The 15386-nt window shown below is 40.2% G+C and overlaps 1 protein-coding gene across 1 annotated transcript; it reads left to right on the forward strand.

Annotated features, from left to right (window-relative positions):
* Positions 1-8183: 8183 nt before the first annotated feature.
* On the forward strand, positions 8184-14150 carry LOC129061514 (olfactory receptor 7A10-like). The gene is made up of 2 exons (XM_054562186.1): positions 8184-9088; positions 14093-14150. Exons 1-2 carry the CDS (start codon positions 8184-8186, stop codon positions 14148-14150), a joined length of 963 nt encoding a protein of 320 aa, XP_054418161.1.
* The last annotated feature ends 1236 nt before the right edge of the window (positions 14151-15386 follow it).

The following is a 15386-nucleotide window of genomic DNA, read 5'->3' on the forward strand; positions in this document are numbered from 1 at the left end:
AGGGTGCAAAGGGAAGGAGAGCAAAGGGCGGACACCCAAGAATCATGTCGCACGGCTGAGAGAGGAGGGATGTGCTCAATTCCCACTGGGAGCTCTCTTTGTGTAACAAAGGAGAGAAAGGCAGTAATCGATATAAACTCACTGTGAGAGTAGATGCACAAATCGTGGCATAGCTGTGTTATGGAACCTTATTTTAATACTATTTCATACTATTTTAATACTATTTCCTTATACTTAATGTTTTAATTGTTCATCACATTCATTTTTTTAAATATTCAAAATCAAAATATTTACCTTAGTTCTAGACATATAAAATTGAACTGAAAAAAATTATTAAAGGAAAAAAGCCATTTCTACAACAATAGCTAGTGAATGTTGAAATCTATGTAAATATAAGTACCCCTAAAAATTAACTATAGTTTATTTTCATAAAGTTTTATAATGTTATATTTCAAACATCCCAAAAAGTGCAGAGTGAGAGTGAAGGGCTTATGGCCACCAGCCGGCATGACCAAAACCAAATTCAAACATGCGCCATACTTGCTTCAGTTTAAAAAAAAAAAAAAAAAAAAAAAAAAAAGGTGAAACAATGTAGATTTCCTTGAAGGCCCAGCATAGTGCCGCACAATCTCAATATTAACATAACCTTCCCTCCCCAGGACTCTGAACTTCATCTGTGTCATTCCCCTGAAGTGTTTCACATGAAGAAGGATGAATCCACAGATATCTGTTTATGTGATGTTACATATTACACTTTCATATTTGTTATACATAGTATCATATTCCATTTTAATTCAGCAACATGTTTTTGGCTTAACACTGTTTCCTGTTTTTAACAAGATTGGTACAAGCAGACCTGACTCATTAATTTTAACATACTTCTCACTCACATCAGTGGACATTTGAGTTTGTTATCATTTTTTTCCATAGTAGAGTACTTATAGAGATGCATTCACATGTAATAATCGTGTTAAAGTAACCATAGTAAATACCCACCAGTCTTAACCTCTGGGAGGGGTGGAGGGGAATAAAGAATAATAAAGAGAACATAAAGTTATCTCTGATGACATAAAGTTATCCCTGTATGAAGGAAAAGGAAGGCCTTTCTGTAGAGATTTTGGATACCTGAAACTCAGTTAAAATTAAAAAATAAAGAAGATTTTTATATGTATGTGTAATACTTTATTATTTTAAGAAGGTGCCTGAAGCTATAATGGCAAAATTTCAGCATTAATTCTGGAAAGTGGGTGCATGGCTGTTTATTTTACTGCTTACATGTGCTGTTCTGATGGTTTTAAATGTTTATTTAAAATCATGTTTTGTTTAGGGGATTTTGAAAGAAAGACTGAAAACGTAGACAAGTGAATCTCAGTTTCCAGTCCTGGGATCCACACAGTTAAGAGATAGGGATGAGACTTGAGTTTAAGAATGAAATCTGGAACCAGGTATGGCAAAATCGAGAAGCCAAACTCACCCCATTCCAGCCCCATTCCAGACCAAATAAATGAGGGACACCAGAGAATTACGGAGTATCTGCCTGGTTTTTGAAGGGGCTAATTCATGTCCAGGTGGGGAAAGAGTGCATCTAATTTAGAAGAGAGAGCAGGAACCAGAAATAATGAAAGCTGATTGCAAATTAGACGCAAGAGGAAAAGTAAATATATGAAGAAGAGGGTCAAAAATTAGTTCTGAGTTTCACTTAATAACAATCCTATTGAACTTTCTCTTACCTCTTGGATGTCCTTCAGATAGTGCAGTTTTTAAAAAACTGCTCAGTATCTCACAGCATTTACTGGGCACCTCAGATTACTTTGAAGCCATCAATGAGTAGCTCCCTTTCCTCCGGAAACTAGAAATGAGGAATCTATCCCCAGAAAGGGCAGGAGGACCGAGTGAGGCAACTGGGCTTCTGGGAAGGAGGAATCATCTCAGGAGACTCGGGTGTAGGGTTGACTGACTTGCAATGTGCCTTTGAGTAGAGCGGTTAGAGGTAGACTATTTGCGGTCTCCGTGGCCTTGGGGGCTCAATTCCCAGAGCTTTCCATTAGCCAAATATGCACTTTCATTTCTTCCCCATGGCAGTTGAAACCCTGAAGGAACACGGCTCACAGAAGAGAGCTCCTGGATGACTGATTTCCTGACCCTGAGCAGACAGATATTTCTCATTCTCTTCCTGTATGTTCCCTCTTACCTCCAGGTCTCAAGCCAGAATTCTTGGGTCTGACCTTGAGGGAACTGGCAGGCTTCTCCTCAGACTAGTTCCCAGCTTTCTTTGAGATCATCACTAAAGGATAGAGAACGAGAATATATGTCCCCACAGGGACAGACTCAGAGATGTAGAGAATGTGTCATGGGATCATTTCCATGAGGTCAGTCTAAGAAAATTTTACAAGGAAGCCACTATAATCAAAACAGTCTGGTACTGGCATAAGAATGGACACAAAGACCAATAGAACAGAATAGAGTGACCAGAAATAAACCCATGTCAATGCGGTCAGTTAATATTTGACAAAGGGGGCAGGAAGGTAAAATGGAGTAAAAGTAGCCCCTTCAATAAATGTTGTTGGGAGATCTGGACAAGTGCATACAAAAAAATGACACTAGACCACCAACTTACACCATACATCAAAATAAACTCATTATGGATAAGACTTAAATATAAGCTGTAACACCATAAAAGTCCTAGAGGAAAACATAAGCGGGAAACTCTCAGATATTCCATGCAGCAGCATTTTCACTGATACATCCTCTAGGGCAAGGGATATAAAGGAAAGAATAAACAAATGGGACTACATGAAACTAAAGAGCTTCTGCACAGCAAAAGAAAGCATCAACAAAATGGAAAGGGAACCAACCGTATGGGAAAATATATTTGCCCATGATACCACGGACAAAGGCATGATCTCCAAAATATATAATGAACTCACACAACTCCACACCAGGAAGACAAAGAACCCCATTGAAAAATGGGCAAAGGACCTGAACAGACACTTCTCCAAGGAGGACATACACAGGGCCCAGAGACATAGGAGAGGATGCTCAGCGTCACTAACCATCAGAGAGATGCAAATTAAAATCACAATGAGATACCACTTCACACTAGTCAGAATGGCCACCATAAACAAATCAACAAACAAGTGCTGGAGAGGTTGTGGAGAAAAGTGAACCCTAGTACACTGTGGAAAACAGTATGGAATTTCCTCAAAAAACTAAAAATGGAACTGAATTTTGACTCGGCAAACCCACTGCTGGGATTATTCCCTGAGAATCCTGAAACACCAATTCAAAAGAACCTATGCACCCCAATGTTCATAGCAGCACAATGTATAATAGCCGAATGCTGGAAGCAACCCAAGTGCCCACTTATAAATGAGTGGATCAAAAAACTACGGTATATTTACACAATGGAATATTATGCAGCAGAAAGAAAGACGGAGCTCCTAGCTTTTGTGACAACATCAATGGAACTGGAGAGCATTATGCTAAGTGAAATAAGCCACGTGGTGAAACACAAATACCATATGATCTCACCTATAAGTGGAGCCTAATCAACAAAACAAACAAGGGAGCAAAATATAACCAGAGACATTGAAATAAAGAACAAACTTACAGTGACTAGAGGAGAGGGGGAAGGAGGGAGGAGGATAACAGGGGAAAGAAGGGGAAGGGTCATCAAGGGGCATGTATAAAAGACCACGGACTAAGCCAACGAGGGAAGGTTGAGGGTGGGAGATGGGTGTGGGTGGGGTGGGGGAGAGTAGGTGGGGAATGGAGACAACTGTACTTGAAAGACAATAAAAAAATAAAAAATAAAAGATTTATCTCATAGGTAAATATTAAACACACATCCTTATATACCAATTATTCAAATTTTATACCATATATAATTTATTTAAAACTTAACTGCTGGGGGCTATATTGGTTAGTGATCACAGTTAGCTGAGAGTAAAAAAAAGAAAATCTTCCTCTTACCACCAACACACACACACACACACACACACACACACACACACTCACTCACCCCAACAAACACACTGAAAACATGGTGGCTTAATATATTAGGTTTTTATTTTTCTGAAGTAACAAGTCTTAAAGATATTACAAATTTTTCTCCTCACTGTTGAGCTGTCACAGACCTTCCAAGGTATGATGAGTGCATAAAGAATTTCTTGTAGTCTTTCTATAATTGAGGTTTCTCCCACATATGTGCTACTCAGACTGTTTACAGACTGCTACTCACATTGTTTACATCCAATTTTCCCTTCAGTTAACATTTGCCTGTGTGTCTTCAAGACTGAGAGTTCACTGAACACTGTTCTAAGTGGGCGTTAATAGGGGTTTTATCCATCACGGGTTCTGTCATGACATCAGAGGTGTAAGAGTTTACTGTAAGCATGCCCACACACTTTGCATTCATGGGGTTTTCTCCAGTATGTACTCTCTTGCACACAGCAAGGTTATACCTCACACTAGAGATTTCCCTCATTGATTACACTCATAGAACTTCTCCCCAGTGTAAGTTCTTCTGTGTATTGTGCGAGAGACACGCCTCTTGAAGGCTTTTCCACACTCACTGCACTTCAAGGGTGTCTTTTCCGGGTGTGATTTTTCCTGTCTCCTATGAGGTAAGAAACCCTGGAGTCATGTGGTCAGGCATTCCGGCTCCTGGAACAAAAGCTCTCCACAGAACAATTGGAACGCACTCAGAGACCCACCCACACACTAATCCCTTTCTAGCCTCCTTGGAAGGATCCAAGGATCTACCTTCCAGGACCCTGAAGCAGAATGAGGGGACAGCGTTGGTGAGGATCTCAGCCTTGTTTATGCCATTGATTCTCCAGGAGACAGCACTCACGGAGTGAGATCGGATATAACCCTACCAAGCACAGAACGAGGTAAGATCTGAGTCTCCACAGATGATGTTGAAGAGCCCCTAATCTGAAGGGCTCCCCGGCTGAGGGAGAAGGGTGAGACAGAAGTGAGAAAGGCCCTGGCTGGTGTGGCTCAGATGATTCAGCGTCGTCCCCCAAACCAAAAGGTCACGGGTTCAGTTCCTGGTCAGGGCACCTGCCTGGGTTGCGTGTTTGGTCCCGGGTTGAGGTACAAAAGGCAACTGATCAATGTTTCTCTTTCACAGTGATGTTTCTTTCCTCTTGCTCCCTCCCTTTCTGTCTCTCTAAAATCAAGAAACATGTCCTTGAGTGAGGATAAAAAAAAAAATGAAGGTTGTTTAATTGAAATAAATACGTGAAATGGGAAAACATTTTTTTTTTTAAGTGAGGATGGGGCCGTGTCGCTAAGAATATCCACGAAGTGTGAGGGGTGGCTGATTTCTCAGCACCGCGAGGGACAGGAGCATGACTAAAGCAAACCAGAAAGAGTTCATTTGACATTTTTATTAATTAGTGTACTTTTTTAATTACAGAAAAACATGCATAACATAAAATTTACCATTTTAACCATTTTGAGGTGACAGTTCAGTGGCACTAAGCACCTTCCCATTGTTGGGCAGCCGTCACCACCGCCCACCTCCAGAAAGCATTTCATCTTGCAAAACTGGGGCCCTAAGTCCCCATTTGCTGCCCCAGCCCCGGCCACCACCGTTCTGCCTCCTGCCTCTGGGGATTTGACTACTCTAAGTCTCTCACATCAGTGGAATCATAAGTATCTGTCTTTTTGTAACTGGGTTGTTTCATTTAGCATAGTGTTTTTGAGGTTCATCCGTGTTGTAGCATGTGTCAGAATGACCTTTCTTTTTAAGGCTGAATAATATGTACTATTCCGTTGTAGGTGTGTTGCATGCTTTGCTTACCTGTTCATCTGTCAGTATGCATTTGGTTGCTTCCATCATTCAGCTTTTGTGAAGAATGCTGCAGCAAACATGTGCGTATAAACACCTATTTGAGACCCTGCTTTCTCTCCTTTTGGATATATACCCAGACGTGGAATTGCTGGATCTTATGGTAATTCAATGATTAATTTTTTGAGGAACCCTTTAACATTATAACACAGAAAAATTATGAAATCTCTTTCTTGTATTTAAAAATTTTCCAAATATATAACCTTCACTCATGTTTCCAGAGTAGGGACTGCTGTTGAAACAGGTAACAGCCCATGTATCAGCAAACCGAAAGGAAAAGAAACATTCTAAACCAAGCTCAACATTTTCCATACAGACTACTATAACAACTAATTATTATTAATAATAAAATAACTAATTATTAATAAAATAACTATCTTATTAAATAAATTTTATTTGTTAAAAATTAGATTATTATTAATAATAATGGCAATAGTTATAGCTTAATTATAGTGATATTTCTTATGTATCCACTATGTCCCTAGTATTGAGACCTTTTCTTGTTTAATGCACAAAGCATCTTATTTATTTGAAGGACACAAATGTCCTTTGAACATTGCTCAGCTTCTTTTCTCTCTCATCATAGACTATGTCTTTCCTTCCTCATAAACCACCAACTGAGTTGTGATCCTGTGAAGTGACCTGAGTGAGGCCTTGGCTAGTTGAACACTTCGCTCCCAGTCCACCCCATATGAGGGCAGAGGGAAAAAGTGCTCAGGAAAAAGTGCTCACCCATCTCCTTTGCTTTCTCAAGACTCCATGCCTTCCACCCTCCTGCTCGCCTTCACTTCTGTTAAGAATGTGTTCCCCTACCCCCCCAAAAATTTTTTTAAAGAAAAAAAGCATATGTGTAAAGCACACATCCTGAAATGAATAGTTCAGTTTTGATTAGAGCAGGAAATGGCCTATTTTCATCAATAATGTTTTGTGCTGGTATTTGCATACCAGCTCTTAGACTTATTCACTCCTGGAAATTTCTGGACTCAGCCGTGATGGGGAGTGCTGGTTTTATGAGGCGGCGATTGCTAAAAGTACATCACGCTGTGTGTGATTATTACAGGGGCCGGGTGTTGGAGGAACTTGAATGCTAGAGCGAGGACTCGGGGGTCTATCGGGTGGCATGCCCCTGAAAGGATCCATAGGGACATGCTGGACCTGCACTGACACCTTTGGGGAGATTTCTTTTCAAAGATGCACCGGTTTGAATGCACTCAAGAGCCCTGGGACGGTGGAGGATAAGTACACAACCATTGCCATATAGGCATAACCCAGGAGGTGGCTGCCAAGGAAAAATTAGTCAAAAGTAATATACGTATTATAAAGTGACTCTGAGTTTCAGACATGGCCCACATATCTAGCTATATGCTCCCCAGCAGCCAAAGGAGAGAAAGAAATAAGAGGAAACAAACCAGTTGTTCAGAGGAAGCAGCAATTATTCTTATTTACAGGGACAGAAAGGAATTTCCTCTATGGGTGCGACATTTCTATAATAGACACAGTAGAGAGACTCATTTGACCTTTTCTTATAATGTCCTTTATCAGAAGCTCTGACAAATGACAAATCATCACCCAGCAAAAACAATTCCCTTGATATAGGTGGGTTTTCATAAAGTGGTTTGACCTAATTTTAAAATACAGAATATTTAAAGGAATGAATTAATGATGTTATTTCTCACATTGAGGCAGTAGAGAATGTGTGATATTTCCAGCAATCCCTGAGACTACGATTAATGGGCAGACTCAGTTTATAGTTAACTACAGAGTTAGGAGTCTCTGAGAGAATGAAGCCATCTAACCAGGTTTCATGCTGTATGAAGAAACTGCTAAAATTTAATCATAGATTTTAAAATGGCATAAGGGCATGATGGTTCCTTAAAAAAATAAAACAACATGTGTTTTCATTTTTAATTATGGCATTAGAAAAATATATGATACATACAGATACTTGGTGAAGGAAGGAATGAGTAGAGAAACCTGAAGGAAAGAATTGTTTAAATATTACTAAAGTCCTGACTAGTGTAGCTCAGTTGGTTGGGCATTGTCCTGCAAAGCAAAAAGTCACTGGTTCGATTCACGATCAGGGCACGTGCCTGGGATGAGGGCTGGTTCCGATACAGGGGAGCGTAAGGCAACCAATCAATGGTTCTCTCATTGATACTTCTCTCCATCTCTTTCTCCCTTCCTCCCACTCTCTCTAAAAATGAAAAAATAAAATCTTTAATTATCACTAGAATTGAAGGCATAGCTAAAAGAGTGTGTCAAACAAGTGATGTCTGTTTCATTGTAATTCATGTCTCTATTTTCCAGCAGACTCACCAATAACATGGAATCAGAAAACCAAACAGGGGTAGCAGAATTCCTCCTCCTGGGTCTCTCAGAGGACCCAGAACTGCAACCCCTTCTCTTTGGATTGTTCCTGTCCATGTACCTGGTCACTGTGCTTGGGAACCTGCTCATCATCCTGGCCGTCAGCTCAGACTCCCACCTCCACACACCCATGTACTTCTTCCTCTCCAACCTGTCCTTTGTCGATATCTCTTTCACCTCCACTATAGTCCCCAAGATGCTGGTGAACATCCAGACAGAAAGCAAAGCCATCACCTATGCAGGCTGCCTCACTCAGGCATATTTCTTCATGGCTTTTATGTGTATGGACAATTTACTCCTGACCATGATGGCTTATGACCGCTATGTGGCCATCTGCCACCCTCTGCACTATGGGGTCATCATGAACCCACGCCTCTGCGGCCTGCTGGTTCTCCTCTCCTTGTTTGTTAGCATTATGAACGCCTTGCTGCACAGCTTGATGGTGTTGTCTCTGTCCTTCTGCATAGACTTGAAAATCCCCCACTTCTTCTGTGAACTCGCTCAGATCCTCAAGCTTGCCTGTTCTGATACCCTCGTCAATGACATCCTGGTGTATTTGGTGACCATCTTTTTGGGAGGGGGTCCCCTCTCAGGGATAATTTTCTCTTACACTCAAATTGTCTCTTCCATCTTGAGAATCCCATCAGCTAGTGGCAAGTATAAAGCTTTTTCCACCTGTGGATCTCACCTGCTGGTGGTTTCCTTGTTCTACGGGACTTGTGTGGGGGTCTACCTTAGTTCTGCAGCCTCTCTCTCCTCCAGGAATAGGGCCGTGGCCTCGGTGATGTACACAGTGGTCACTCCCATGATAAACCCCTTCATCTATAGCCTGAGGAACAGGGATGTGAGGGGAGCTTTAAGGAAACTTATCTGTAGAACATGTTTTTTTTCATGATTTTGTCAGCTCTCTTGGGTGTGAGCTTCTAGAATGAGTCAAAGGGAATGAAATACTGTATATGCCAGAAATCATGACTGTTCATATTTCAATTCTAGCAAAGTGGTTAATCATGAGCTTTCTAGTCAAATAGCTTTGTATTAAATCCTGCTGTTCTGTGTTTTACTGCTTGTCATTTATCAACTAACTGAACTCTGAATTCAGTTCACCATCTACAAAATGGGCAAAAGAATATTAATTACACACTTCATAGTGATACTGGGAATATATCATGTTGGTAACATGAGATAATTTAATATTTATGGCTCTTAAGCACTAGTAAAATTCAATAAGTAATTACCAGGTGTTAAAAAGCCTATTATATTTCAATGAAGCTTGGGGAAAATAATAATTATCAGATGTACAATCCATGTGTTAGTAAACTTGTAGCAAACACTCATTTGCCTGCACATTAACATGTTGATTAAATCAATTCTCATTTCACCCTCCCCTTTGAGTCATCTTCATCTTTCTCTTTATTTTGTTCTCCTTTTGCTGGAATCTATTCAGAGAACTATATTTGAATAAAGTCAATTGGGATTTTTTATTTGGGTATTTTTATTTAATTCATGAGTTATATAGAAGTGCATTTTTATTTTTTATTTTTTAAAAGATTTCATTTTATGATTTATTTTTAGAGAGAGGGGAAGGGGGGGAGAAAGAGAGAGAGAGAGAGAAACATTGATTGGTTGCCTCTTGTATGTGCCCTGTCCTGGGACCAAACTCATAACCCAGGCATGTGTCCTGACTGGGAATCAAACTTGAACCGGCCACCTTCTGCTTTGTGGGACAACAACCAACCAACTGAGCTGCACTGGTCAGTGCATAGAAGTGCCTTTTTAATGTTCAGATATATGGAGGATCTCTTTATGCTTTTGTTACTGATTTCTAACGTATTGCATTGTGTATATCTTCTATAATTTTATTTCTTTGAAACTTATTGCCTTTTGTAGCACTTGGGGTCAAACTTAGTACATAGTCTGTTTGTGCTGAAAGAGAAATGTGTATTTTGATGAACGTGTAACTCTGTAAATTGAGTGCATTTTCTACATATGTTCAATAAGCCAAGTTATTAAATCATGTTTAAATATTATTTATTTTGACTGATTTTTTTTTTGTCTCCTTGTTGTATCAGTCATGGAGTGACATATATTAAAATCACCCACAGTGGTACTGAGTTTGTCTGTTTCTGCTTGCAGTTCCATCAGTGGACTATTAAGTATAAATATTCAGGATTGTTATGTCTGTGGTGCCTTGAATCTTTCGTGTTTATGAAGCTACCTTTGTTGTCTCTGGCTGTGCTTTTGCATTAAAGTGTACTTTGTCTGATAGTAACGTGCTGGAGGTACAGGAGCTTCTTACGGGCCTTCCAGGGGACAGGAAACCTGGCTGCAGTCTGTCCAGTCATGGGGTTGCTTCCAGTTAGTTCTCCTCTGTTCCTAACTGACATCCCTCGGGGGTACCAGCCCAAACCGAGGGGCCCCTGACTCTCACCCTTTACTCCTGAGCCTGCAGACACCAAAAGCTCATATTAGTTGTTCCACTGCCTCTTCTAGATGGCTTCAGGGGAAAAGCCTGCCGAATGAATATCTAGCTCACCTCTCTGGAGCCCTCTCCTCTCCTAGTCTCCAGGCAGTGATTTATTTCAAAGAAAACACCTGTATATGTCTGGAGGGTGATGCACCCCAATCTCCACAGAACATAAGCTCCTGTGCTCAGGACCCTTACGGACCACACCCTTAATACCTTTTGTAATAAAGTAATCTAGTAAGTAACCTCTTTTCCTGAGTTTGGTGAGCTGCTCTAGCAAATTAATTAAGCCAAGGAGGGGGTCAAGGGAACACCCAATTTTTAGCTGTCAGACACACAGGTGACAACCTGGACTTGCCATTGGCATTTGAAGTCGGGGTGGCACAGTGGAGGGAGTGCAGTCTTGCAGGACTAAGCCCATAACCTGTCGGATCAGATGCTGTCTCTGGATAAGTAGTGTCAGACTGAGTTAACCTGCAGGGCACCCAGAGAACCTAATAGTGGTTTAGTGTGGGGGAAGTTTGTGACCGGACTATCAGTAGTGAAGTATTAAGTGTAGTGTGAAACTAAAGGCGGCATGGGAGGAGGCGGGGGTGGGGGGGAGTGAGCTTCTCTTTAGACCTACGTAGCCTGAAATGTTTATTATATGGCCATTATGGAAAAAGTTTGTTTCCTGCCTTTCCCTGGTTCTCAACTAACATTTGAAGTTTTTCTTTCTCTGAATTTTTACAATTAAAATTTGACAAACTTTATGTAAAAATTCTGCAAGTTAAGCTGCTGTGTTTCAAATAATAGGTAATGAACAAATGAATAATGAACAATAATACCAAGGGGAAAATCAAGGTGCATTTAAAAATCCTTTGAGTGCCTTTTTCTTTTATGCACATCAGAAAGCATTTAAGTTTTAAGATGTTTTTGCCCAGACTCCGAAGCTCTGGTTCTTTCACAAAGGGGAGGTGGGCAGCGAACTTATCGTCCCCTGCCTCCCCTGCTGCCCCTGCCTTTGGGGCCAGTTAACGTTTGACGGTGGAAGGCTGTCCTGTGCATTTGAGGTGTTTGGCTGCATTTCCGGGTTTCACCATTAGATGCCAGGAGCACCCAACAAAACCCAGTTGTGACACCCCCTGCCCCCCGCCCCAAATTATCTCCCAGCATTGCCAAATGTTCCCCAGTGAGAACCGCTGCTCAAAAACTAATAAAATAAAATAAAATGAAATTTTTTAAGTTATTGAGAGAGAGAGAGAGAGAGAGAGAGAGAGAGACTCGGATTTGTTGTTTCACTTATAATGCGCTCACTGGTTGGTTCTTACATGTGCCATGACCGGGGATCTAAGCAGCAACCCTGGTGCTCCAACTGACTGAGCTACATGGCCAGGGCTGAAGTAAAATGTTTTATTTGCAGATGGATAAGGTATCTTAGAGTAAACTAGGCATTCATGTCTCTGGTTCAAATAAAGCAGAGTAACAATATTGAACTCACCTGTGCTGCTGGACAACCACGTCTAGAAATGACCGACAACTGCAAAGAACCTCCCTGCTCCATTCGACGTGGATAAGACTCACTGATGACCAGCTTTTTTACCCGTGACAAGGCCAGACACACCCCCTCCAAATTCCTATTCTTGTCTCATAATTGAATGGGTAAACTGTTTGTCTCCTTCCCTGACAAACCAGCAAGACATAGAGATAAATATTTCTTGTTGTGCTAACAGACTCCCCTAGTTATAGTAACAATTCCAAATGTATAATCCCCCCACCAACAACTTGCCTATTTCTCCCTATAAAAGTCTAAAGCAAAACCACCCTGCAGAGACATTCTGATCTTCAGGTCTGGGTTGTTTTCCCTACTGCAATAGCCTGAATAAAACCAATCTCCTTATTTGCTTGGTTTTTGTTGTTTGCCTTTGACAAAATAAAAAAAAAAAAAATAGCACAAAAATGAGGTGGAAGAGTGAGCTTCATTGAAAAAAAAAAAAGCACAAACTTACAGTAATGAAATGAACAACGTTGAGGATGTAATGTGTAGCGTGGTGACTATAGCCAATAACAGAATATCTTGTAAATACAAGAATGTTGGTAGGAGAGTAGATCTCAAATATTCTCACCATGAAAAAATAAATGCTAACTTACTGACAACGTGACATGATGGAGCAAATACTTTGGTGGTTCCATTTTAAAACGGCTCCACTGATGCCAACTTTTCACAAGTATGTGCCCTTTTTATGATGTGTGCATAGGTGTGTTCACTTTAAGATTTTATGTGTTGACTTTCTGTATGTTATCATTAAACAAATGCTTTTTATTTTAAAATTACAGTTGAATTCCATATTATTTTATGTTAGTATCAGGTATGCAGTGGTTAGACATTTATATAATTTATGAAGTGATCCCCCAATAATTCTAGTACCCACCTGGCACCATACATAGTTATTACTATATAATTGCCTATATTCCACGTACTGTATTTTACATCCATGTGGCTATTTTGCAACTACCAGTTTGAGCTTCTTAATCCACCTTTTTCACCCAGCCCCACTACCCACTCCCTTTTCACAACTATTAGTTTATTCTCTATCCATCAGTCTGTTTCTGTTATTCATTCATTTTGTTCTTTAGACTCCACACGTAAGTGAAACCATATGGTATTTGTCTTACTGTCTCTGACATCTCACTTAGCATAGTACACTCTAGGTCCAATCATGTTGTCACAAATGGATTTCATTCTTTTTGATGGTCATACTATATAACATGTATCACATTTTCTTTATCCAATTATCTATTGATAGGCACTTAGGTTGTTTCCATATCTGTGCTTTTGTAAATAATGCTGCATTGAACATAGGGGTGTATATATCTTTTTGAATTAGTGTCTTGAATTTGTTTGGATAAATACTCAGAAGTGGAGTTACTGAGTCGTTAAGGTAGGTCTATTTTTAATTTTCTGAGAACCATCCATACTGTCTTTCACAGTGGCTGCATCAATTTGCAGTCCCACTAATAGTAGACAAGGGATCGATCCCCTTTCTCCACATCCTTGACAACACTTGTTTGTTGCTTTGCTGGTGATAACCATTCTGACAGGTATGCAGTGAGATCTCATTGTGATTCTGATTTACATTTCTTTGATGATTAGTGAAGTTAGGCATCTTTCCATTATGTCTATTGGCCATCTCTGTGTCCTCTTTGGAGAAATGTCTATTCAGGTCCTCTGCCCATTTTTAATTGGATTGTTTGCTGTTTTGTTGTTAAGTTGTATGAGTTCTTTATAAATTTTAAATATTAACTCCTTATCAGATGTAACATCGATTAATATCTTCTCTGGGATATTCACCAGTATTTAACTGATCAATATTTTATCTCTTTACAATAATTATATATTTATATAGAAATAGGATGAGCATGAGGTTTTTCCAACCTTCTGGGGTATTGTTTACCTTAGTAATACCTTTTACTGTTTGAGGAGAACTGCATAATTATCCTACTCTTAACTTGAAGGGTTATGTGAGTGATATTTTTCCCCTTTGTTCATTCCATCAATTAATCCTTCTTGTTAGTTCAATGGGATTTAACATTGATAAGACAAGCTCTGACCCTGAGCCAATCTTGTTCACTCATTTTATCAATCCAATTTCTCCAGGTCCTGCTTGAATCCCAGTGAATCATATTCCTTTCTTCATCCTCCATCTTGGCTCCAAATCTTGAAGGTCCAATTCCTAATCTCTTCTGGAGTTTTCCTCACCTAACCCTGAGCCACCTCCTGCCCCAGATCTTTCCATCTTTGCTCACCTCTTTGCTCACCTTTCTACATGGGCTTGTTCTGCCAACATTTAAATTTTTTTTTTCATTTATTGATTTCTGGGGGTGGGGAGAGATGGAAACATCCATTTGTTGTTCCACTTACTTATTCATTCATTGGTTATTCCTTGTATATGCCCTGACCACATATCGAACCCACAACCTTGGCATATCAGGTGATGCTCTAACCGACTGAGCTACCATTGCCAGGACTCTGCCAACTCCTTGTCCCTGAAGAGCAGTAATTAAAGTTACTTGTGTTCCCCATTTGAGTCTTGCAAAAACTTTAGGATGGCTTTTTTAATACAGGAGAAACAGACTGTAGGCTATTTACTTGAGCTGGCGGCCTTGGTGGAGTTAGGGTTAGAACTTGTTCTAGGAGCCGAACTTAGTTGCTTCCTGAGGTCTCATGCCACCCAGATAAACACCCTCATCTGGAAGTTGTGCCTGCTAAATGTCTGACTCAAGTATTATAAAAGAGGACCACAAAATGCTTACCCCGACTTTTCCAAGTCTGGCCATGACGGCTTTTGAGTCGACACAGGGTCACGGAAAACAATTCTGGCAAAGAGATCAGGTTCTGGGTTGCCCGTCAAGTAGAACTAAACAATCCCTGATGGATCAATGGGACAAACATAAGGGTCGAGGATGTTGCCAAGGTTTATAGGAGGAAAGGTAAGTTTCCTATTATTTGAGTTTGAGAAGGTGGAGTCTGGGGCTTAAAATGTGGCATTTTAAAGTGCCTATAAAATACCCAAGTGAGAATGTCTCATTCCGTCTGGAATTTAGGTTAGAGGTGTGGGGCTGCGGGTGGACATTTGAATCGTGAATGTTGAAACGGTTCTTTAAGAGGTGAACTTCGTTACAACAACATGATTATAAGACGACTGAGAATGATTA

The sequence above is a fragment of the Pteronotus mesoamericanus genome, unplaced genomic scaffold (assembly GCF_021234165.1).
Source record: "Pteronotus mesoamericanus isolate MK-2021 breed Mesoamerican mustached bat unplaced genomic scaffold, CSHL_Meso_final scaffold_636, whole genome shotgun sequence".
Taxonomy (NCBI): Eukaryota; Metazoa; Chordata; class Mammalia; order Chiroptera; family Mormoopidae; genus Pteronotus; species Pteronotus mesoamericanus.